The sequence below is a fragment of the Buteo buteo genome, chromosome 27, assembly GCF_964188355.1.
Source record: "Buteo buteo chromosome 27, bButBut1.hap1.1, whole genome shotgun sequence".
In the NCBI taxonomy this organism is placed as follows: Eukaryota; Metazoa; Chordata; class Aves; order Accipitriformes; family Accipitridae; genus Buteo; species Buteo buteo.
The window spans coordinates 5520676-5544665 of NC_134197.1; the positions used below are offsets into that span (position 1 = coordinate 5520676).

Below are 23990 nucleotides of genomic sequence, written 5' to 3' on the forward strand. Positions count from 1 at the left end.
CCAGCGCTTTGCTTGATAGTGTGTAAGGATAGGCACATAAGAGTGAGTTTTTTGTTGTTCCTCCCCCTCCCCCCTCTAAATGAAATGTATTGTCTCTGAGAGCCCACGATGTAGGAGGGGGAAGGGAAAAAGATGGAAATTGGATTAAGTCACTGGGCTTCAGGCCTAAGCATTTCCTGCCTTTTTTTTTTTTTTTAAATACACCAGTGCTGCCTAGTTCACGTGCTGGGCTGTGCAAGTGTGCCCAGGTCCCTGCCTGTGTGCAACAGGCAGCTTGGCAGTGCCACGTCTTGCCTTCAGGGAGTTCCAGGCCAGCAGGAGCATAGCTGAGCTCCTGCTGCAGAGCTGGAGATGGGGAATTGTCTTGGCATGGGAATTTATACAGCACTTGGGCTTGAGCCAGGTAATGCAGGCAGTACTTGCTTATCCCTGAGTTGTAGGAGCATTAAATTCATACTTCCTTTATAGCATGGGGGTTTTTTCCATTATCCAGTTTGCTGGAAAATTACCTTGCAAGGAGATTGTGTTTTAAGACTTTAATGGATGATACAGCTTTCTAACCAAGGAAATAAAGCTACTTCTAAAAGACCTTGAGTAGAGGAGCTGCTGTCGGGTGGGAATGTGTGAGCTTATCTGTTGTGGGAAAGGACTGTCTGGTGAAATTGTGCAAATCTGCCATAGGTGAGCTGGGCAAGCTGAGCATGGATGGGAATGGTGCAGGAGACCCACCAGATTCTTCCAGCTATCCTTTTGGTGCCCTTTGCCTCAATATTCCAAATACTTACCGATTCTTGCCTTTAAACAAAGTTAACTAATGGTTTTAACTTTGTCCAACTGGGAATGCTAGGAAGGAGTAAACTTCTAAAGCTGAAGGTCCATTCCCAAGAGGATTCCTTACACATTTTGCTGGTCTGGGATTTGGGGCAAAGACCTGCATGAACACTGATGCATCCGTGGTGGTTTTTTTAGAGCCCTGCAAGGGAATTTGCAGAATCCCCAGAAAGGAAATCCGCCTTTTCAGTGAGAATGCTCATTTGACAAGCTGCCAGTTCTGAGCTAAGCCTCATTTAATAAAGATTTAGTCTGTGGGGACCTGTCAGTGGAAACTGAATTTGGTGAGTGTCTCATTCTTTTCATCGCTGTAGTGCATAGAGGCTTTCAGCCAGCATTATGGAGAAACTAGGGATAAGAACATCCCATTTAGAGGACCCCCTTACCTCTGGGAATGTTTCCTTGCTGTGTAAGATGGAGATTGCTGAGTTGGTAACAGCTAAGGGAATAAATGGATTGTTATTTGACTTCAACCCAATAGGACTCCAGTGTTCACTGCTGATTAGCATGGCTTAGATCTGCATTCATGGGCAGAAAAAAAATCCAACCCAATTGTTAAGCAAATCCTTTCTACTCGGTGCTTTTCATCTCTCTCTGGTTTGTGATATGAGATGCTCTGATGAATTCTAGCACCTGCCCCCATGTAACGAGTGGACGTTGAGGTGTGCAGGCATACCTGTGCTCTATATATTGTTTAACCACAGCTCTCAAAACTCTGGTGATGATTGTATTGCTTGTTGGTTCCTGCTATAAACCAAGTATCAGCAAGGTTATTTCTTTTCAGTCTCCATACTAGTGGCTTCTGTGAATTGGACCAAATATAAAGGCAGTGTTGAAAGTCTTTAATTATGAAATAAGGGGTCAGAATGTTAGTATGGAGGAAATGATGATGAATCTTTAATCAACCTAGCCTTGTTCTCAGGTGTTGCCTGCACAAGGGCACTTGAGAAATTAATCTGAATTAACTGGAGGAATAAATTCAAAGCAGATTAAACCACTTTAAATGCACTAAAGTGAATTAAACTACACTGAATTAAGGCCATTCTAGTTAAACTACATTAAAACCCTGTGTGAACACTCATTTGTAATTAAAGTGGGTTTAGTTCACAGCTCTAATGCCAATTAACTGTGGAATGCCCTTGCTTGTGTAGGTAGCTTCTCAGTGTTAAGGAAGCTAGCCTGTTTATTGAACCAACTTAGTTAAATAGATTTGAGCTATCCAGTCATGCTAGGAGATATTTCAACTGTAGATCTGTTTTATTCTAATGTGTCTGCTGTATTGTCTTAAGGTGATTAAAAAAAAAAACAACAAACCATGACATAATCCTTGGCATTTTATCTTTTCCAGAAAGGAAAGCCAATAGCCCAAGAAAGCTAAAGGCAAAGTGTTGGCCTACATTACTTGCTCCAGTGTGGACTTGCCCTAAATATATATAAAAAAAAAAATCTACTGCACTCCCTTAACAGCGTGCGTTCTCTGGGAGATGTCTGTATAAGGACATGAGACAGGGGAACCTGTCCTGTGTTTCCATGGTGCTCTTCCAAGCTGCTGAGGGATCCCTCATGAAGGAGAATACATCTCAGTACCGTGGGAAAAGCCTCTCCTACAGCACATTTCCTGCCCAGCCTTGCTCCTCTACTGTGTTGAGTACAGTAATTGGCCTGGGGAGGCCTGTCCCCCAGGCAGAGGAGATATGGATGGTTTAGTGCTGAGATCAGCAGTGGTTTCCACATCCTCCCCCCACATTACATTTGCCAATACATGTTGGCTGCATTCCCTACCAAAGCCTGCATCTTTCTGTAGAGGCTGCGGGATGAATGACATCCTGAGACACTTAAGTATCTCAGCAAACACCACGTACAGCATTTTTCAGAAATGAAAATCTAGTTTCTGAACACACAGCATGTTCAGAACAAGTTGATGGAGGGGGTCAGAGAGTGTTCCTTGTGTTGCCAGCATTACAAAAAAAAATCAGTTTGGTGGGACATAGTTACTTATCACCTCTGAGTATGTAAGCTTCTAAGAGATGTCCTGAAGTCTGCACAAAACCAGTGTAGGAAGTAGTGTAGGCATGACACTATCCCACAGCAGTTTCTTTTCTTGCTAAGAAGACTTCCGTCCTTCATGGAATAAATAGAGATGAGTGCTCCTTTGGCAGCAGCCCAGTTTGCTTCATTTGTTCTTCTGGGTGAACGTTTTTCTCTTCCCACACTCCTTTAACCTCTTCTCTCTGTTTTATTATCACAATCTCAAGTCTCTGCATGGAAATCCAGAAGGAACATTAGTTGCAGATTCAGTGGAAAGCTTTCTTTTGGCAAAAGCTAACTTTAAGGTAAAACTATAAACAGTTCTCAATGTGGCAATGATTAAGACAGCTGTGTTGTTGAGATGCTCAAAAGCTGTAGCTATTTTGTCCTGTGGGTTGAAATTATGAAGTTTTAAGATGAAATAACTTTAAAATTATTGATGCAAGACTAAAAGCAAAACTGCATGCTTTTCAGGAACCACTTAAGGGCTTCAGCTTTGCTCTCAAGTTTCTTAATGAAGTTTTCGTGGACTTTCTAACTAGTAGTAAAATAGCAGTGCTATCTAGAAATAGCTGTCATATATTCCATGTGAAGAAGAGCTGCTTGCTACGCCATGCTGCTGTTAGTACAGTAAGGTGTAAAGAATGTGGAATTGGAAGTTGGATAGGTTGAGGTTGGTAAAACTTGTACTTAATAAACACATGAATTATTTTGAGCCCATGTGCATTCAGAATGAACTTTCTATACCTATTCTGCTGCCAGGACTCTTTGCATCAAGTAACCTTTATGGCAGAGGGGGGCATGGTGGTGTGAGGAAGGGTCCCTAACCCAACACTTCTCTATGCAGTCATGTGATGAACAAACAGCACTTAAGGCTGTGCTAAATCTTGGCACTTAATGTGACTGCGACCCAATGTTTACCTCCTGTGTTACAGCACGTCATGGCTTTTTTTAGGCTTTCCCCTCTAAGGAAATATACTTAAATGTACCTCGTATATCCCTTTTCTCATGTTGCTTCTCTTTGACTGCGTATGTAGGATGGGGTGGAGTATACATCCCTTAAGTGCAGTTTCAGCAGCTAAAATTAGCCTTCCAGGACCACAGTCCACAGATAATATTCAGGTAACTAATGATGTGAATCACAGTTTGGAACTTGCAAGCTGAAAGCGGCTGTTTTGCATGGAGATTCTTCATCCAGTAGACAAGGCTGTGGTTTAATTGATTCACAGTAACATCAGGCATGGTCTTGGAGACCAAGGATCATGCTAACTGAAGGCTGATCTAAATATATGTCCTTAGGTATAATATCAGGGCCTACTGGTACCCTCATACCATGTTGAAGAGCTAACCAGCCTCTGGGTATTTTTGTGGGAGGTGTTTCTGCTGTGCCCTGTGTTTCTTATTGTGATGGTGCCACTCTCTGTGCATGGGAACATAGATGTTTTCTACTCCTTTTTTGGCTTCTTACTCCCATTGAGAGAGTAAAAACCATGAATCCTGGCAACCATGCTGGAGTTGAGAAAGGCTATTAACATTGCAGCAGGCTGTCGAGCACCATCCCCTGCACAAGGCCGAGTGTATTCAGGTTTCATGGTGCCTTTCCAAGCTAGCAATGCTGCTCGTGGTTACTTCCCTGTGTACTGCTATTAACTTTCATTTTGAAAGTACTTCCTAACACTGTAGCTTCGTCTCCTGCCAGTCTGGCTGATACCACTTGGATTTACGCTCATTTTCAGGGACTGCTCTGTCTCCACTTCTGCCATTAGTGTCAGCACAGTGGTAAAATGTTGTTCCTCCAAGTTGTCTCCATTTTCCTGTAAGGGCAGTTCATGCATCATTTGCTATAAAGGTTCTGATAGCTCAGCAAATGTTTGAAGACAAATTGATGCTCTTTTGTGGCAAAAGGCCCAGTGCATAATTTTACATTTACTCTGGATAACATGGCCTTGGATAACCGAGTCCTAGATTTACTGTTGCAGGATAGAGTGTCTGAGGGTTTATCCAGCCTCACCCCCCCCTTTTTTTAAATACTGTCATTTAATCCTGACAAGCAGGCACAGGCATATCTTTGGTTGCGACCAAGCTTTCGCTGCCAGCCAGTCTCTGGGTCCTAAACTGACTCATCAGTCAGAAAGATTAATAACTGCTCTGCTGGATGATTTCACTTGTTGTCATGGCACATATCCATTAATGGAAAACAAATATTCTCTGGAAAATGAAACACAGATCATGGTGTAGTGGCTAGCCAAGTCCTTTTGGCCAGATGCATAAAGCATATATTAAGTGTCCCTTCAAAGCGAGAACTTCAGGTTGCTTGCTGCATGGCAGTTTTTAATATTTTTTTTTCTTCATTTTAATGGGGACTGTTCCCCTACGTCTGGAGCTGCAGTGTGAATTTTTTGGCTGATAAAGGGTTGCTGAGAAGATGTTTTCAACTGAGTTCTTCTTTCCAGTGGTAATGCCTTTTAGCATGTGCAGGAAGGTTGAGGGTGTGAAGAAAGAAGTGCAGGCAAGCAGTGCAGGAAATCTTTGCATTACAGCAGCCTGACGTGTTTAAAAAATAAAGAATATCCCCGAGGAGCTTTGGTATGCCAAATGTGTTAGTTAAATTAGTATTGAGTGCTCGTACATGGCAAGCCTTCAGAAGTGGAAGAATGTGGGGCTCCAAATGCAGCTTCCCTCTTGCAGGCCCCTTTCTGCTCAGGAACTCAAACAGTGCACGCACCATCTGGCTTAATCATGGGAAAGGGGGATAGGGCTTTTTCCCTTCCACCCCCACTCTCCTCTGTTAAAGATCCCAAAGTTCACTTTCTACAGCGGGACTGAGTTTCTGCTGTTTAGTTTGGGAAAGCAGCACCTGTAAGCTCCCCCCCATCCCAGTGCACTTGATGGGCTTTGGGTGGGTTTCCTAAGGCTGGGAAAGCAAACTGCATGCGGAGATGTGGAGCATCTGTGATGCAGCAGTTGGGTTTAACTAGCCTGAATCTTGTTATGTATGGCGATGGGCCCTACAATCTGTACACACTGACATTTGCTTGGCTGGAAAGTATGTTGTGTGGCTTGTGTAGTTTGCCAGGATAATAACTCAGCAGGGAGTACCTGTGGAGCTGACTGGGTGGGGGGGAAAGGGAAAGAGAAGCCTACAAAGAGCAAGTTACTACCAGACCCCGTTAGAAACGGTCACCAGTTTTGTTGAGAATCTTACTTTAATTGCAGCATTCTTTGTTTCATTTCTTTGACCAGGAGAAAGATATTGTTTCAATCAGGAGGAAGCGTATAAATGTTCTTTAACGAGTTTCTGCATGGGGAAGAAAAGAGATACTGATTAAAAAATAAACGAGCAGAAAAACCCAACCAAAAAACCGAAAACCTTTGTTTTAGGTTTGCTGATACAGATCTGTCTGCCTTCCCGATATTGGGGCAGCAGTAGGTGACTTAGGCCCTTTCCAGATATACAAGTCATTTCTCATAAGTTGGCATTTGTCACTGCTACCAAGGGTTTATCCAAAAAACCTTATGGGTAAAAGTACTTCATTCATTCATGTGGGAAGGTGTGGCTGGATTTGGTGTTAGAATGGATTTTTTAATTCTTTTTTTATTTAACAAAATTGTTTTGCGTTTTTGGGTTTTGGCCAGGATTTTCTGAAAAAGAAATTGGAATGGAGTTAAACATTTATTGCTTCCCTTTCCTCCCAGGAACACCTGACTGACTAGAAATAGGTATAATGCAATAACTCAGCTTGTGACGGCTCCAAGCCAGTGTGTCTGTAGCATCCGCATTTGTTGTACCTATGTATGTGGATGGTACATGGAGGGGTTTAGCATTTATTGTAGGTCTGCCTTGAACAGAAGCATTGCATGGGGATTCATTTTTTTTAAAATCAATCTCACCACGTATAATAAATTCCACCCCCTTTCAAACCCACTCATGCACTTGGATTTCTAATGAATAAGCCTGCATATTTATTCATGAAGATTAAAGAACTGTACAGATAGAGGCAGCTGGCTGAACTATTTATTTATTTATTTCCCCCCCCCCCGCCTTTAAATCTGCTGACCTCTGATTAGGAGTAAAGAGGAAACCCTTCCTGATGCACTTAGGCTGTTTGCAGACTGGGACAGACAAAATGGCTCACCTATTTACTGCTTAGGTACAGACTGTGGTTTCATCGAGTGGGATGCAGAGAGGGGAGAAAGTGGGGCTAAAAATCTACTGTTTATTTTTAAAAAATATACCAAAACCACAAACCAACTTGTTTTCAGGGTATGCCTTCAGCACTATCTTATTGCAGAGCCCTCAAACATCTGGGCCCTGATTCGCATGCAATGGTTGTGCCGTGGTAAGATGTGAAGCCCGTCTTTGTTTTCTTGCAGGCCCTGTTGCTGTTGGGTGGCATCGCTCTCTCCTGCCTCGCTCTGGACCTGCTCTTTCTCTTGTTCTACTCGTTTTGGCTGTGTTGCCGCCATCGGAAGAGCGAAGAACATCTAAATGCTGACTGCTGCTGTACGGCATGGTGTGTCATCATTGCAACCTTGGTGTGCAGGTATGGTTGATGCCTGAAAGGGATCTTCACTGTAACTTGGGGTGGCATATCCTGTGCATGCATTTTCATGCTTGGTATGCATGTCTGTAGTTAGGCAATGTTGGCAGTAATCCCTCTTTCCACTTGAGATATACATACATACATATATATATATATATGTTTTAAATATCTGTAATGTATTTTCCTCCTTCCTACCACTTGCTGAACTGCCTAATGGTTTGAGCAATGTAAAAAGGAATAGCTAATGTCCTGCTCTTTGATACTTTGCAAGTGGTAAATCAAGGACACTGCGCCCTTGGGAGCTTATCACTTAAATAGGATGAATAGAGGTGAAATATTTATCAGGTCTAGGTGGAGATTTCTTAGAATCTGGTGTTCCAAAAGAATGACTGTGTGGGAGAGTAGATTAAGAAGAAGGAGGCACAGATGATTCTTTTGGGTTTGGAAATACTGGTATTTGACTGGAGTGGACATTCAGATTTTGCAGCCTGTGTAAGATACTGCTGCATTTCATTATCTGTACTAATGTGCCATCTCCAAGGGTTGCTAGTAATGGTGCTACTGTCAGCAACATTTCATGTTGTGACTGAGCAATAGAAGCTTTTGGAGGTGAGGTGAAAAGAAGGGTTGCTGTAAAACAAAATAAAATTAAGTAATTAGTGGAGAACATGTGCAGAAGTTAAAACGAGAGAATTTACGTTTTGTTTGTTTTCTGAGTGGTGTCGCTTTTTTGGTTTTTTTTTTTTTTTTTCAGTCAACACATGAGGATCTGATTTCCTAGAAAGTTAACGATGGGGCATCTGAAAGCAGGGACATGTCTGCAAATGTCTGGAAGAAGCCTTGGACTTAGTTTATTTTGACTCGGGCAGAATGAATGCTCTGAGCTCTATGGACATGTGCTCTGAGATTGAGCACTGTGTTTCTTACCAATCCCAAACATCATTTACTCTTGCCCAAGACTCCAGGTGGTGGTAGTTGCCCCTCCGCAGGGCTGGCAGGTTTGGGAGTAGTCCTGTGTTCAGAAAGGAGGTAACAAGATTGTATTTTGCAGTGTCTCGTGGCTCACTTTTTGTATTAACCTGTTGATAAGCAGTGGATCTAGTATGTGATCTTTTTGGAGGTGGGCATGTTCCCTGAAGGCCAGGCTTAGCTGTTCAAGGGCTAGATTGTGCTACTAATGCATTTGTGTATTTGTTCTTTTGAGGCACATACTTAAGAGAATAGAAAACCCCTGAAGTATGGAACAAACACTGTAGAGCAGACATTATGTTGTGAGTTTAGCAGCTGGGGATGGATTTGCCTGTAGAGGCAGGGGCTCAGAGGAGGAGATCTAGGGCACTAGCCAATATTGCCGTCTTTGCGGGGAGCTTCTCTGTGCTTTGCTGACTGCAAATAGGTGCCTGGAATGGAAAGGCAAACCAGAGAACAACTTGCAAAGAAGAACTCTCAGCCTTATTCACCTTTCTTTTTAGTGATCTCAGGAGCTTCAGCTGCATCCATTCCAATCCACTGAAAGTCCTGTGGTCCTAACCCTTTCTTACGGAAGCTCTAGCTGATGCTATTTATAGTTTGCTGCTGCTACAGGCTCTTATTAGCTGTTGTTATGCAGCATATGTGTCCAAGACAGCTGCTGCAGAGTGTGGTGGTTGTATTTGTTTTTAATTGTAGAAAGGGTAAGAAGGAGGTATTCTGCACATCTCCTAGAGCGTGTGTGAGACCGTTTAAAGTTGGAAGGTCAGCGCATAAATTCTGGTAAACTTGATGTAACTCCCAGTCAAGACTGCAAGCTGGAGAACTGCTTAGACTTCCTTAAAATCTGAACTATTGGTTCTCATCCTTGGCGTCCTATTTGTTTTTGCAAGTATTAAATGTAGGAGTATCCTTAAAACTAAGATGCTACCTGAATCTACAGTGATATTGGATGAATATTTGTCTTGACTTTTTTAAATTAAGTTTTACATTTCCACTCTGAAGTCAGTGTGCTTGAGCAATAGCAGGTTGGTACCATCCGTGGTGAGTGAAGGTGCTGTCCAAGTGCTGCCGCTCTCCTGCAAAGCCGATATTGGTTTTCTGCCCCTCTTATAGCAGCTGGATGCGACAGTGCACTCGAACCAGGGCCTCTTGGTGCTCTGTGCTCAGCATCTGGCTGAGTATGCGATACGGCTTCCCACAAGCAAGGAATCTAATCTGTGCTAGCAGGAAGTCCCTGTTAGATACCAACAGCTAAAGATTAGTCCAGTGGTTATGTCCTATCCTAGCTATGTGTTACACGTAACAGAAGTGCCAGACTGGCAGATGCTGTTGCGTTTCAGAGTGATGGGGAATAAGGCTATTCTGAATGTCTGCCTGACAGTAGGCTGATCTGGGAGGCAGTTTGTAGCACTGTATGCAAAGGGAGAGAAATAGCTTAGATGCTGAAGCAGCGAGAGGTCCCAAACAGCAGCTGGTCTGGTCTGAGTACTGTGAAGTGGACTGTTGTCAAGAGCTAGTTAACTCTGGTTAAGTCCAGCTGTGCCTAGTACATGCTTATCTAGGTAGTACTTAATCCCAGAGGGCTGTTTGTACTGTGAATCCTGCTGAGTGCTGTGGATCACTGTTTCCTAATGACTTGATATTTCCTGCTGAGCAAAAGGGAGAATGCTGAGCTAGCAGGAAAGCTTAACTGGTTAACAGCAGCTCTCCAACAAAATGACTCTCTAATGAGTCTTCCCAGTTGCTCTAGCCACAAAGCTGCAGGAATGATTTGCCTAGATTATTCCTTGAATACTTAGTTAATGTCTAGTCCTTACCAATTTTGATCGGGTTTCTGTGTATGGGGAGTTGTCTTATAAATCATCTCATCCACCAGTAAGAGGACCCTAACTCTCCCAGAAGGGAGCTCAGCTCTGAAGGTGGGTAGGAAGCTTTGTGGAGAGGATACCTGAAAGAAATGGGTACAAATAGATGGTGAAAACTTGCTTTCTCAAGTGCCAGTAATAGCGCTTTCCCTTGGTGCGAGAGTGCAAGGTGGTAATTAGACAGACAAATTAACATTCCTCCTGAGAACATGAAGTCTAAAAAGGGCTCTCCTTATGAAGTTCCTGTAATTATAGATGACTTGGTGTAGTTAGATTATTCATTTCTAAGGATGTGATGTGAATGGCTAGTGTTCATCTTTTCAGACTGGTGACTGAGTACCCAGAGGGGTTTTCACTGTGTGTTCATGGGTATTACAATGGGAGGATCTCGCCACCAGAAGGCATGTATATGCTCTCTGTATCAGATTAACGCTCTGCTGTTCATGTATACCTTGTGTAATCCAGAAAACATTTTTTTGCAGGTCGTGTTGCAAGCGAATTTGGAATTACACTTGATTTTTCTTTTTTGGTTCTTTATCAAGGGATATCCTAAGCCTGTGTGGGTCTTGCAAACAAACACCAGGAAAGCTGTTCTCCAGACTTGGATTTCATGAGTCTTGCTGAAAAGTGATACTGAAGTGTTTTTATACAACCTACAGTACTTTAAATCACACTGTCTTATCTGTAGGAATACATAGAAATCATGGCATGTTGCTCTTCTGTCTCATGTCATATAACTCTTTGAAGAGCTGGTATAGCGTACTGTCTCTCTCTAGTGTGTTTCTGTGGGTGTGCACCAGTGATGATAGTGTTAAGCTCAGGAGTGCAGTGTTTTCTTGACTTAACGCAAGTGGGTTTCCTAAAACTAACCAAAATGACTGAGTAGCCAAGTGGCTTTTTAAACGCAGCATTGAACAGCGGGAGCAACTCTTTAAATGGTCTGTAAGAGCTTGATAGATTGATTTTTAAGATTTTTATTAAAAAATATGAGTGAGAAGGAAGGCAGGGGAGAGGTAGGGATAGTGGAAGTGACAGGAGTCTGACAAGGGTAGGTTTGGGAGGAGGAATTGAGGATGGGATGGTGTGGAGAGGTGTGTGCGTGCTAGGGAGAGGGCGGTGTGACAGGAGCAAGAGTAGCAGAAGTGGAGATGACCTTCCTATAGAAGCACTGAAAATGTGTTGGAGTATCTTTCAGAGGGTGCTAGGGTGGAAAAAAGCTGTGTCATTCAGGAATGCTGTTCTTGTATCCATGCTGCGTGACAGAAATGCAGGCTTCCCCATTGGGTGATGATTTTGTCATCCTGTACTGGGAAATGTATCTGCTATATCTTGGGCTACAGAGCCTCTTGGGGTTTGTGCAAGAAGCCATGTGATTTGTCCTGACCTCGAGGATTTACACCGGGTTAAGATGAGTTGATCTATTTTTACTTTAAAAGAATGCGCTTAAATAGAAGGAGCCCCTCTGTTTCCCTGTAATCAAATAAAAGGTAGTTAAAAACTAGTGCAAATCCTTAAATCTGCTTTAAACAATAGTAACTTACACCAGTGTGTGTAGGCAGGGATTTGAAACAACTGTTGGATTTACATGAAGCCACATGCAAACAGAAAACTAAACACCATCAGTTCTCTCCTCTTCCCTCACTGGCAGTTCCCCTGCTGCCTGCCCTTCAGCTCTGCGCCCTCCTCAGTCACAGCATGGGGCTGGGCAGCTGGTGGGCTTCTGGGCTTCAGGGATGGTTTCCTTCCCTCTCTAGCGTGATAGAAAGGGGAACTGCCACAAAACCGTACAGCTTGCTCCTAGGAGAAGGAATGGCTGTGTAAGTGGCGCTTGCTAGCACAGGGCATGAATGCAGATCTGGTTTTTGCCAGGCAGTAATGGAATAAATTAATGCATTATGTGTAGTTTCCAGTGAATGTGTGGTACGCATGTATAGAGGAATTTGTTACTTGAATTAAATGGCTTTTATCCCAATTCCTGTTGCTCTAGTGTTTTCTTTCAGGAGTAGTGACTGTGCCTAGAGGGTTAAGGGCAGTCAAAGATGTGGTTCATACAGGGCTGGATAGGAAGCCTACGGATGGCTGCTGGGGTGGTTCTTCCTTGAATAGGGTAATGAGTTTCAAGTCACTTGCCTGTAGTTGCTAGCACTTCACAAATGGTACCTTTGAGTAAACTGGCTAATGTACCTAGCTGTGCTGCATATTTAAGGACAAGATGACTGCTGCTACTTCAGAGTGCTGTTTCTGAGTCTTTTACACCAAAATAGTGCTACTGTGCCGGGAATACTGAGAGCCAAGCAGCAGGTTTTGGGCATTTACCAAGCCTTTGCTGAAAGAAAAGGCTTCTAGTAGCTGTAATAGGCTGAATAAAAATTGCTCACCCATTAAAGGGGTCAGATTTGCATATTCAATGTCAGGAATGTTCTGGAATTTATTTGGTGTCTATAGTAGGAAAAAAACCATTGAAGTTTGCTACTGCTCAGGAGGGTGAAAGAGTCTGTGTGAATTTGTTTGCTCTGATAAGACAAGGGGCAATTCAAGCCCAAGGTTTGTGATTGCAGTGATGGGATACTGAGTTGCCTTATCCTAAGCATAGCTCTGGATCTGCAGTCTCTCTAGTTCAGGAAGAGGGGGGTGTTGTGTCTCTTTTTATCCCCTCCACTCTCCTGAATCCTAGGCATGTGTTATCAAGCTCTGATAATAGCTGTAACCAGGGAGGAATGCAGAGGGCTTTTCTCTCTTTAATTATCAGCATCATCTGCATTAGGAGAATGTTTGAGGAATGGTGTTCATGAAGAAAGAGACTGAGTTCTTGTATTAACACTAAATATATGATGTAGGCTGCCTACTGTCCCTGGAAGGCTCTTCAGCTGAGGCTTTTATGGGCCAAGCTCTCTATAATTAACAGAGATTCAGTTGCTGGAAAAAGTGTGAGGCTGACACAGATTTTCATAGTGGCTCTGCTTCCAGTGTGTGATCTTTGCTTCCATTTCTTATATGTATGAGGAGAAAGTAGAAATGCAGCCAAGTGAACTATATTGTTCTGCTCACTCTGAAGTGGATGAGCCCAGGAAAAGAAGGATGGATGCTGTCTTACTGCAGGAGAGGAGTGAGAGCAGAAACGGTCGTTTGGACTGCAGATTGATGTATGTGCCAGAGCAAATCTGTGCAAGGGTCAGTTATTTAGACAAAGCCCGCTCTAGCCTGCCTGCTTGGGTTCATTTTCCAGCTGGTGATGCTGGCGAAGAATGCCTGACGTCCTTTAGTGACCCTTCCTGTTAAACAAAGGCACTACACTTGTTCTGAAAGGTGTTGTTTGGCTTGTTTTCTTCCTCTCTTATTCCTCCTTCAAACCAAGTAGTGCTATAACCCAAGCACAAAGTTGTTGTGAAGAAACTATTTCATCCAGAATAACTTTACATTTACACTGAAACCATCACCACCACCTTTCCTTTCCGCTACCACAAACACAACCTTGGTGTCTTGAGAACCTTCCCAAAAAAGACCCTGGGTTCTCTAAAGGGTAATGTTTGTTTGCCCTGAGTTTAGTTGTGTGACCCATTCACAAGTTCTTTCTTCTCCTGTTATTAGGAGAAATGGGTTTGGGAAGAACTGTGAGTTCCTGCAGTGATGGGGTAATATAAGAGGTATTGCTGACTTGCATGGGATAATCTGCTGGCTGCAGTTCATCTACAGGATCTTCCTCCTTTAAGTGAAGCTTAAGCTGATATGGTTTACTTCATAATTGGGACAGACTGATATATGTGGACAGTTATGGCAAATCAGCCTATAGGTGGTAATTCGCTAAGCAGCTGGAGTTGAATTGTGTCTGCAAGCTTGAAATTCACTTGCTTTAAAAATAAATAGTCTGTTGTCCCAGTAAGTTATTAAGCCTTCCTTCCCAGTACTCTAAATCAGTGAGACACAAATGCTCTAATGGGAAGATAAATCAAGATAGATGATGTTCATAGGTACTTTACAGTGTAGAGAAGAGGGCATGGAAAATGTACCTAGAGGAACCACCACCATAGGCAAGTAGTCAATGCAAGCTCTTTGTGTCCTGCTTTTAAAAAAAGTCATGAAACAATCGGTATCTCGTGTCCAGAGAAGGCATGTGTCTCCTGACAATGGTAGCTCTTGCAGGAGCCACTGGAGAGCTGCTTGGCCAGATGGATTTCTGGTTGCCCATGGCTAGGTCTGAACTCTCTAACAGTTCTCTAACAGATTTTCATTATTGTACCATAAATGGCACATACATATTGAGAAGGGATGGTGTTCCACTGTTCATCATATGGATGCTATACAGAGAAACAGTGGCTGCGTGGAAAACATGGGCAAATGTTTACAGGTGAATTTTTTTAGTGGTTGTTGAGGATGTTGAGGAGTATGACTACCCCAGCTACCCTCTGGGAGGCGAGCGGCTTTCCTTTCTGTGGAAAGTGCTGATGTGACTACCAAGGGCGCTGTAGTGTTAAGCCATGCATTATATAGCTTGCCTTTTAGCTTTAACTCTACCCTTTCTTGCTTGCTTTCTCTGCAGTGCTGGAATTGCTGTTGGCTTCTATGGGAACGGAGAGACCAGTGACGGCATTCATCGGCTGACGTACTCGCTACGCCATGCAAACCGCACTGTGGCAGGTGTCCAAGACCGGGTAAGCACTAGGAGACACACGCTAGCAAATGAGGAGTGTGGGAATGAGCAGACTTGCTCAGCACCTCTTCTCTTGTATCTGGCTGTGCCTGTATCTCTTCCTATTTTTTGTTAGTTTCTGGACTTAGAGATGTGCTAAAATTTCCATTATGGAGTGGTGATTTCTTCAGCTCTTCTAAAAATATCAAAGCAAACACAGCTTGTTAAATGAAGTCTTCTCTTTGCTGCGTTTAAAAACAGCTTCTCTTCCACACCCGGAAGAGGAGGCAGGCCAAAGCAGACAAGTCTCTTAGTAAAATGTATCACTTTAGTACAATCAGTTGTTCCTCTGCTACCTCTAATTTCATGGTATCATACTGCAACCCTCATGGCTGCAAAATGTGTTTGCAAAATGTGGCTACATATGTTAAAGGCTCGGCGGAGAAGCCGCCATAGGACTAATTGCAAGCAATCTGCTTTATAGGTGTTTATAAGTTGCTTTTGAAGGGTAAGCAGTCTGAGCCTCTTAAGACAGATGACTAGTAATCTGGAAGCTGTCCATGACTTGCTAGTAAGAATGAATCCTCTTTTACTTCCTTGACTTCCTGTCCTTTAATTATTTTTCTCTTTTTTTCTTCCCCTTCCCCCACCCCCCCCTTTTCTTTCTCAAACTATAGGTGCTAGATACCGCAGTGGCCCTGAACCAAACAGTGGAACCAAACTTGCTCATCCTGGAGGAGATGTTCACGAAGCAGACAGACTACCTGCATGTTATCCAGAAACTGCAAGGTCTCTTGGATGATCTGGTCAGGCAAACAACTGAGATCCCTTTTTGGAAGAATGAAGAGCTGTCTCTGGAGGAGCTGGCAGTTCAGATTGACCTCTATGACTGGTACAGGTGTGTAGCATGCTGTAGCATCTATTTTGACCCGTTTTGCAATAATGATGTGTGTGTTCTGGGTGGCTGCACCAAAGACTCTATATATTACTGCAGGTGCTCTTGGCCCACCCAGCTGATTCGTTTCTTACAGCAAAATTTCCTTCAGTTTAAATCAAAATGCATGACAACAACTTTTTTCCTTAACTATGTTTATTACCAGCTGAAGGGAAACTTATTCTCAATGTACAAAATCTGTAGCTAGTGTTCTAACACTGGGGAAAAAAACAACCACAGAGATAGCTACTGTTTTGTCCTAATAAGTGTGTTGTAGTTGTATGACACATTAAATAGAGTAGAAAACTGCACTAGTTCTGTAAGTTAACACCACACCCTAACATTCCTTTTTATTAAACATATTTAATAAAAGATTGCATCAGCTGTATTCCACAAAAGAAAACCTCTGTCCACACATGTGGAATAAATAACTAAAGAATTTTCTAACAAATGTCTAGGAAGTTCAAGAAGCTGCAGTGCCTCTTCTTCACCTGATGGTGTCCAGTTGCATATAACTTTACACTAGAACAAGATTAGCAGTCTCATTTCTCAACAACTGTGTTTGCTGGGCGTGTTGTGTAAATGCTTTTACCTGCATCGACTCCAGACCCAGCAAATATCCAGAGCTCTCTGGAGATTAATCATTAGTGGTGGCTTTTACTTGAAGAAAAGAAGGGCTATGTTTTTCCCATGAGTCACACTAGCTTCTTGATTTGCGCCTTTTATATACTAGTTGTTCTTTGCAGACTATGTTTTTGTTTGCTGCAGGTGGCTGGGATACCTGGGCCTGCTCCTGTTCCATGTCCTGATATGTTTGCTGGTGCTCTTTGGGCTCATTAGAAACTCTAGGGCCATTCTTATGGGGTAAGTCCCAAGCACAGTGCATAAAGAAGGCCAGCTGAATGCAAGTGCCTGCTAGTTTAAACCTCTAGACTGTTAGTTGATATCAAGGACTTCTGAGACTGAACATCTTAAATTTGCCTCTCAATGTAGAGAGACTTTGTAGAGCGTAGCTCTGTGGATAGGATTAGGGCTGTGTATGAGAGATCTTCACAGGTAGGTTCTTGGGCTATAAAATAATAGAATAGAATCATAGAATGGTTTAGGTTGGAAGGGACCTTAAAGATCATCTAGTTCCAACCCCTCTGCCATGGGTAGGGACACCTTCCACTAGACCAGGCTGCTCAAAGCCCCATCCAACCTGGCCTTGAACACTTCCAGAGATGGGGCATCCACAACTTCTGTGGGCAACCTGTTCCAGTGTCTCACCATGCAATGGTACTGGTGTCCATTGCAAATGCAATGGTACTGGTCCCATTGCTTTCTCATCAAAGATGAGGAACTCATATGGGCTGTCTGCCTTCCACTGGGTAGCATTGGTAGCCTCCATTTGCTGGGAGATAGTAATGTGAACATCCTCCCTTAAATTTACAGGCTTTAAAAATCTCCCTGTAGTTCTCTACAGTTGTGAAAGCATTTGTTAATCGATGATAAGCATTGCGTACATCTACACAACCTGGTAGCATGCCTTGTGTCACGATCTGCTCTTGTTTACCTTTGGCTGTCACACCTGAAGAAATGTTAAGCTGAGAACAAGCAATGATTTGTACAGTTATGAGGAGGAGTCTTGTTGCCATGGTACTGCAATATTAATGCATATCTATTTCTAAAAAGCACTGCAAATGCTGCCATACTCAGGCCCCATTACAAGAAAAAAAATATTCCTCTCCCTATCTTGTAGCTTGGTTTAGCTTGGCACATTTGGCAAAGATACTGGTATCATAAACATAGTGACAGTTTGACAACTGACATGGCCAAGAGTTTATCCTGGTACATGGTGATGCCATTAATAATTGGAATGCATATTCAGATTTATTATTTGCCAGATGACTTCATACCTGGCAGGTTATACAGACAAAAGTCCAAGTGTATGCACAGATGGTAAACCCAGGGTTTAAATTAGAATCTCATTCCCTGTTAGCCAGAAGTTCATATTAAGGCATTCCCCAAAGGGAGCACATGGCATAAAGAAGCAAGTGTATGACAGCCAAGCAAGATGGTGAAATGCCAGTTTTAGATCTTCTAGCTAAGCAATCAGTTACTGACCCTGTCATCTTCATTTAAAGTAAAACAACAAATGTGTCTTATTGATTACCATGCTCAGCTGGAGGCACCGAGCCTTGTTGTCCGTATGTCATAAAACCACAGAACTGATCCATGGCTGATAATTTTTGCATCCATTTGGAAAAAGCATAATGAAGTTTTAGTGTTTTATTCCAGAGTTATGCGCACAGGTCAGTCTGGTGAAGCTCCAGTACTTCTGCAACATGAGCCACAGATCCATTCACAGAATAGGGATTACTCAGAATTAAAATAAGTTGGTAAACTGAGGGATAGATCTTTTTTTTTGAAAATGGAGATCCACAGATTTATTTTTCTAAAGCTCTAGTCTTCAGTGAGAAAAATGTAGCAGAAAAGACATATCTCCCTTCCTCTCAGAGATACTTGCACTAGGTTTGAATAAAGAATATCTTGGTTATGAGCAGGTTTTTGTTTTGTTTTCTTCAGGGTGTGGGTGGGAGGGAACCTACTTGTGTTTCAAAGCCTGAAGGAAAAAGCATCCCTGAGAGAGAAAGCCAGTGTCCCTTTAATTTGAAGATAGGGATACATAAAATGAAACTGCTTATTAGTCTGCATCCCCATACCTGAGGGAGTTGAGGAGCACTGTTGCTTAAATATCTCTAGCACTCATAGTGACAGCAAAGGTGAAGAGTTAATGTGCTGGTTGGGGAAGTGCAAAAGCCTTTTTCCACTGGTGTATTCTAGCTGAATGTCACTGAGACCACTGCTCTGTCATCCCTCTGCCTTGTGTCTGCTTGATAGCAGACACTTCCCACTATTTCCGTCAGTAATGAGGTGTAGCTGTCAGAACACAACTTTTAAAATCAGTGCAGAGATGGACTTGCATGGCAACAGTAGGCACCTAAACTGTTGCTCTGAACTGTTTGCCTGCAGATGAGCGTCTCTCTCCTGAGGTTATGTGGGATGCTTAGCTGCTGTTCAGGTGCATGCAGTTTGGAACCAAAGCCAGGTGTCCTAACAGGGGCTGAGTGTTCCCACCCACTGTCCGTAGCTGTGCAGTGCTTACACTTGACAACTTCATTTATTGTAGAAACAGGAGGGATTTGTCCAGTTTTGGATCAGTATGTTTTTGTGGGTTTTTTGATATGGCATGTTTTTCTTCAAATATCTTCGGATCAGGAAAGTCCAGAATGGGAATAGTGAGAGTGGTGGGACTGTAGTCATCCATCTGCCAATCTGCCTTCACTATAGCCACCTCTGTGTCTTTGTGCCTTTGGCTTCCTTGCTAGAAGCAGGGTGAGACTTTGCTTCCACCCTCTTCTTCCCTCCCCTGCAGCCCCAGGGCCAGGTAACATGGGAACCAACAGCTGGACATAAACTTCTCTGGTTGCTGCTGTCCACAACATAAAATGGGATAGTTTGTCTGAAGATACAGTGGTTGATAATTTCTTGGGTTTGGTAATTGCTTTGGACTCTAAATAATACATCTTGTGAAAGGATCTGCTTGAAATCAGAGCTTCTACATCTGCCATCTGTCTGTCTCCCACAGGGTGTGCTTGCTTGGGGTGTTTGCCCTGGTTGTCAGCTGGGGATCCCTGGGTCTGGAGTTGGCTGTCGCTGTGGTAAGTGGCTCTGATCCAAGTCCCATTCACCCTTTGCTGCAGGTTTATCAGACGCGAGATTAATGTTATGCTGTGCCCGTTTTATAGCGCATCTTGTTCTAAGTAGCTGTCCTAGCGATTTCCATCTATGAAAAGTACAGAGCTCCTCCTTTTGCCGTGGTGTGGCGCGTTAGCTAGTACTCCAGCACTGCTGTGGTTGTGTAAAGCAGTGCTAGTGGGGATGACTATGAGACACTTCAGCATCTGAAACACCCCTATAGTACAGGGTTCCCTGATGTTAACCTGGCTCAATTGCTCTTTGATAGTGGTGTTCTTTGATATTCCTTTTCCCTTTTGTCTTGCATCTATCTAGGGCTCCAGTGACTTCTGTATTAACCCCGATGCTTATGTCTCCAAAGTGGTTGAAGAGAATGCAGTGCTTAGTGCTGGTAAGTGCTGGGACTGGCTTTGGCACAGGGTACTGCAGCTGCAGCTGTCACATAGGAGCATGGAAGCGGCTGAGAATTTAAGGCTGTGATTGAAACAGAGGAGCTTGCATACAGTGGGAAAAACATATGTGTGTGGAGGTCTGGAAAACCAATGTTCTTCACAAAGAAGCATTTATACCCTGGTCAGAAGTGCACATGTATGCTTTTTTTTGTTAGAAGAGCCTTCAGAACCTTTCTTCTGTCTTGGCCCTTAGGTGGAAATAACTGATAAGATGGAACAACTGAAATCCCTGGATTATTTTGCTTAAATGTAGCACTCTTGAATCTTGTTCTTCTAAGTGACAGAACTGTGGCAGTAGCAGTCTGAAGTTTGAGTTGTCATTTTTAAAACTTGCTCTTGGGTCTGTATTCCTGAATTTAGAATACTTATTTTTATATCTGTTATCAACAAATAGATAATTTTTTCTCTTAATGATGGCTATAAGTAGTAGTCTCTTTAAAGCTAATTTAAAGGGTAAATGAATGGAAACTGCCACGAAGAAGTATGAATTTCCCTTTCCATTATAAATGCAGTATTTTGACTGCTTTCTTTATCCTGTTCCATTTAGAGCAATATGCCTGCATCACAGTGGCATCCAGCTGAAGAACTAATGGATTTTTGGGTTTGTTGGTCCTAATTTAGACTGAAGTGGTTGGTGAGATGAGAGGTGCCACCAATTTGGACCTCAGTGGGGCAACAGTGGCATTCAGAACCGTGGCTTAAAAAAAGTGGTTGAGCACCTGCCAGGAGAGATACCATAAGTGCTAGAAAGGAAAAGTATTTTTCAGGACTGAGTTTGCTGCTTAGATAACAAAGTTAACTTTTCTTTTCTCCTACCTTCTTTCCCCCTGATAGTTCCTCTATCTAGTTCTGTGTATGATAAAACACAAATAGGCAATGACACTGAGTTGCAAAAGGAGCCACTTATGTTTTTCCTGGTTCTTATTTAGTGGAATTGGAGAATCTTTGCCTTGTGTACAGAAGGCCTAGTGTATGGCTGTGTGCTTAGCCAAATGCTGCCTTTTGCTGTGCAACTGATAGGAAATTAGGTATGAGGATGCAGGGATTGGAAGCAATAAGAAATGTTTTGTCTGGAGGCAGTATGTAGTATAAAAGAGCATGCATGGGTTGATATTACCCTACCACCTTACAGGTTATTTTTGGAATGCCTCATTTATTGATTTCCTAGGATGGAGAGGATAGAGCCAGGCAACTCTCTTTGTTACAAAGAAACGCAATAAGGGAAGAGAATGAGTGTTTAACACTGGACAAGATGAAAATCCTTTCTTGGCTGTGAAGGTGATGAAGATGTGACTTCAGGTGCCAAGCTAGTCTCCTAGTTGTTCAAGGAGGCAAATGGGTCAGTGAGGCCAAAGAGAAATACCTGATGCTAATGCCAGCTGTGTGCTGTAATAATTTGGTAATCCAAATCAGCTCTGGCACATGTTTGGTAACAATTAGATTGACCTTGGGAAACTGAGGAAATGCCCCTTTGTGCTACTCCATTTCAGTTGTCCTTGTCTGCTTGGCTCCTGCAGTTTTTCGTTAATCGGTATCATTCATTTAAAGGCTAACTGTGAGCGCAGGACTGACATTCTGTCCCTCCTCGTGCTTCCCCCGGCAGGGACAGTCAGCTCTCCTGGGTGAAATCAGGCTCTGTTCTGGCAACACCGCCAGCTATAACAGTTGTTAAGGCACATAAATAACAGTGAATGGGTCTAAGCGAAACGCTGAAGAGGAGGAAGAGCAGGTGTTTTCACAGGCTTGAGTTGGAAGGATGGCCCCTTCCGTGGGTTGCTGGTGTGTCAGCTCCCTGCTGTTAGGCAGCCGTTGAGTGTTCGTGAGCGCGTTTTCCTTTTTTCAGAAGGAAATCGGTCTTAACTTCTGAGCCTGCCATAGCACTAAGCAGCTGGTTGGGAGATGATCAAATGTTCTGCCTTCCCATGTGGATTTTCACTGCTGTGTCATAGTTTATGATCAGGAAGCTACAGAAATAGCTCTTGGTCCCCAATGTCAGGACCGTCCTGTGCATCTGAGCAGGAAGGAGAATCACGACACGAGGACTGCAATGTGGCACTGCTCGATGACACTTTAATCCCAATAACGGCTCCTTAGAAAAATCTTCAAAAGTCTGAAAAAAGTGTTGGTATCCCTTAATATGCTTGGCTGTAAATTGTAGCAGCTGCTTTGTGATCAGTTGAGCTGTATGTACAACGAGCTCAAGGAGACAGGGCAGGCAGCTGGGAGCCAGCATCGACACCGTTCTCTCAGAGGAAGATGCCCTGTTTGAAGGCTCCTAGTTCTAGCGCATGGACTCTTCACATGCTCTGCTTTGCTGCCTCTGCTCTTTGGATGATGCTCTCCGACATTAACAGCAGTATAGACAGATGAGGCAGAAACACTTTAAGATTGCTCCAGCTAGTATCACCAGAGGATACCCAACTGTGAATTTTTCAGTTCAGAAAAGAGTTGACTAAGAGAGAGTATGAGTGGATGGAGGGACTCAGGTAGTCCATGGAAGAAGAGTCCATTGGGAGTTACCATATATGTAGGAATCACATTTAGCTTGGGAATCACTTCAGCTGAAGTCGGGCTGAGAGGGCACTTGTGTTTTTCAGTCTTACCTAGGTATCTGGTTTTGGCCAGTGCAGCAGTATGGCATACTGGGCTAGGTGCTGCCATCTATTTTTAAGGATGTAAGAACCAATGACTAATCTTAAGCAGCTTTGTAGTGCTGGGTCAATTTTTCCCTTTAATCACTATTTTTAGTTGTTGTTTTTAAATATAATGTGTTTTAGTATTCCCAGCCCCATGCTCTGGCATTCAGACTCGGACTGAGTCATCTAGATTTGCATATTTGCAATGCTTTTTTGTTGGTGGTGTTATAATAGTTTTCACAGAAAAATAACTGTTGGATACTGGGCAACTAGTATGTTAATATTCCTGTTTGTGTATTAATTGCTGTTTGCAAATCTAAATAGAATTAATGGAGCTGAGAATAATCTGATTAAGTGCATTGTTATTGTTGTCATGTTTTTAGCTGGAGAGATGTCCTTGTTTTGTAGATAAAATGTGCTGCATTAAAAAAAGGGGGGGTGGGGGGGGGGGCAAAAAGCCTTAATGCAGGTTTCCTGGAGAAGGAGAAACTTAAATAATTTTGCAGAAGAGGCTGATTTATGTGCCTAACCAACCCAGTATGCATTAATTGAGATAAGGCCAATGGAGTTGAACAAGGGCTGTATAATCGGCTCCTGCTGCTAGTAAAAAGACTTGGTGCAGCCAAGATGTTTATTTTCAAAGCAGGAGGCCATCTTCTAGTCTCATCTTTTTCATTGGTATTATGTTATTATCAGATGACTTACTGCATAAAATTAAATAAAAAGGCACAATCTGTCTAAACAACAGGAGGAGCTTTCTCCAGATTCTCATACTAGAAATCTGCATGGTGAACAGCCACTCACTTCATCTGAAGGAACTGTAAACCTCAGGGGATGGATAATGGAGCCTTTCACCTCCAGCCCAGCCAAGTTGGTCAGGCTGGATGCTGAGACTTAGCTGGTCAGATATAAGCAGCAAGCGTTCTTGTCACGCACAGCCTTCTAATTGGCCTCTCACTGATTTGCTTTCATCTTAAAAGCCCAGAGCTGAATGAACTGGAGGACTGATACCGCCACCACCTCCTTTTCCTCTCTAGAAGTAAGGTCAGGACAAAACCTCACGTGGGGCATGTGGTTGTTGCACAGTTATTACCTGGGCTCAGTGGGCACTGCAGAAAAGAGTTTGCCCAAAGAAGCACTCTTGAGAATCCTGCTGAGTTGATGTTGGTGTTGAAAAGCTGCATTTTGCTATGTAGTTTTTCTGGTCTCCTGATTAGCAGAAAGCTTTGAGTGGAGGGCATGTGGGATGGCTACGAGCTCTTTGCTGAAGGCTTGCGATGACTGATTTCACCAGTACAAGTGGCATATATGAGAAAAATACAAATGTTATGCAGGTACTTCCCTTTGCTATCAGACTCTT

At 43.0% G+C, this 23990-nt stretch overlaps 1 protein-coding gene across 2 annotated transcripts in view; it reads left to right on the forward strand.

The window, feature by feature from the left end:
- TTYH3 (tweety family member 3) overlaps positions 1 to 23990 on the forward strand; it is a 79955-nt gene that overhangs the window by 33170 nt on the left and 22795 nt on the right. For both annotated transcript variants that reach the window (XM_075058534.1, XM_075058533.1), the window contains exons 2-7: positions 7234 to 7403; positions 14778 to 14889; positions 15545 to 15765; positions 16570 to 16665; positions 19433 to 19505; positions 19858 to 19933. In XM_075058534.1, coding sequence (XP_074914635.1) covers positions 7234 to 7403; positions 14778 to 14889; positions 15545 to 15765; positions 16570 to 16665; positions 19433 to 19505; positions 19858 to 19933 — 748 coding nt within the window. The remainder of the gene's footprint in view (positions 1 to 7233; positions 7404 to 14777; positions 14890 to 15544; positions 15766 to 16569; positions 16666 to 19432; positions 19506 to 19857; positions 19934 to 23990) is intronic.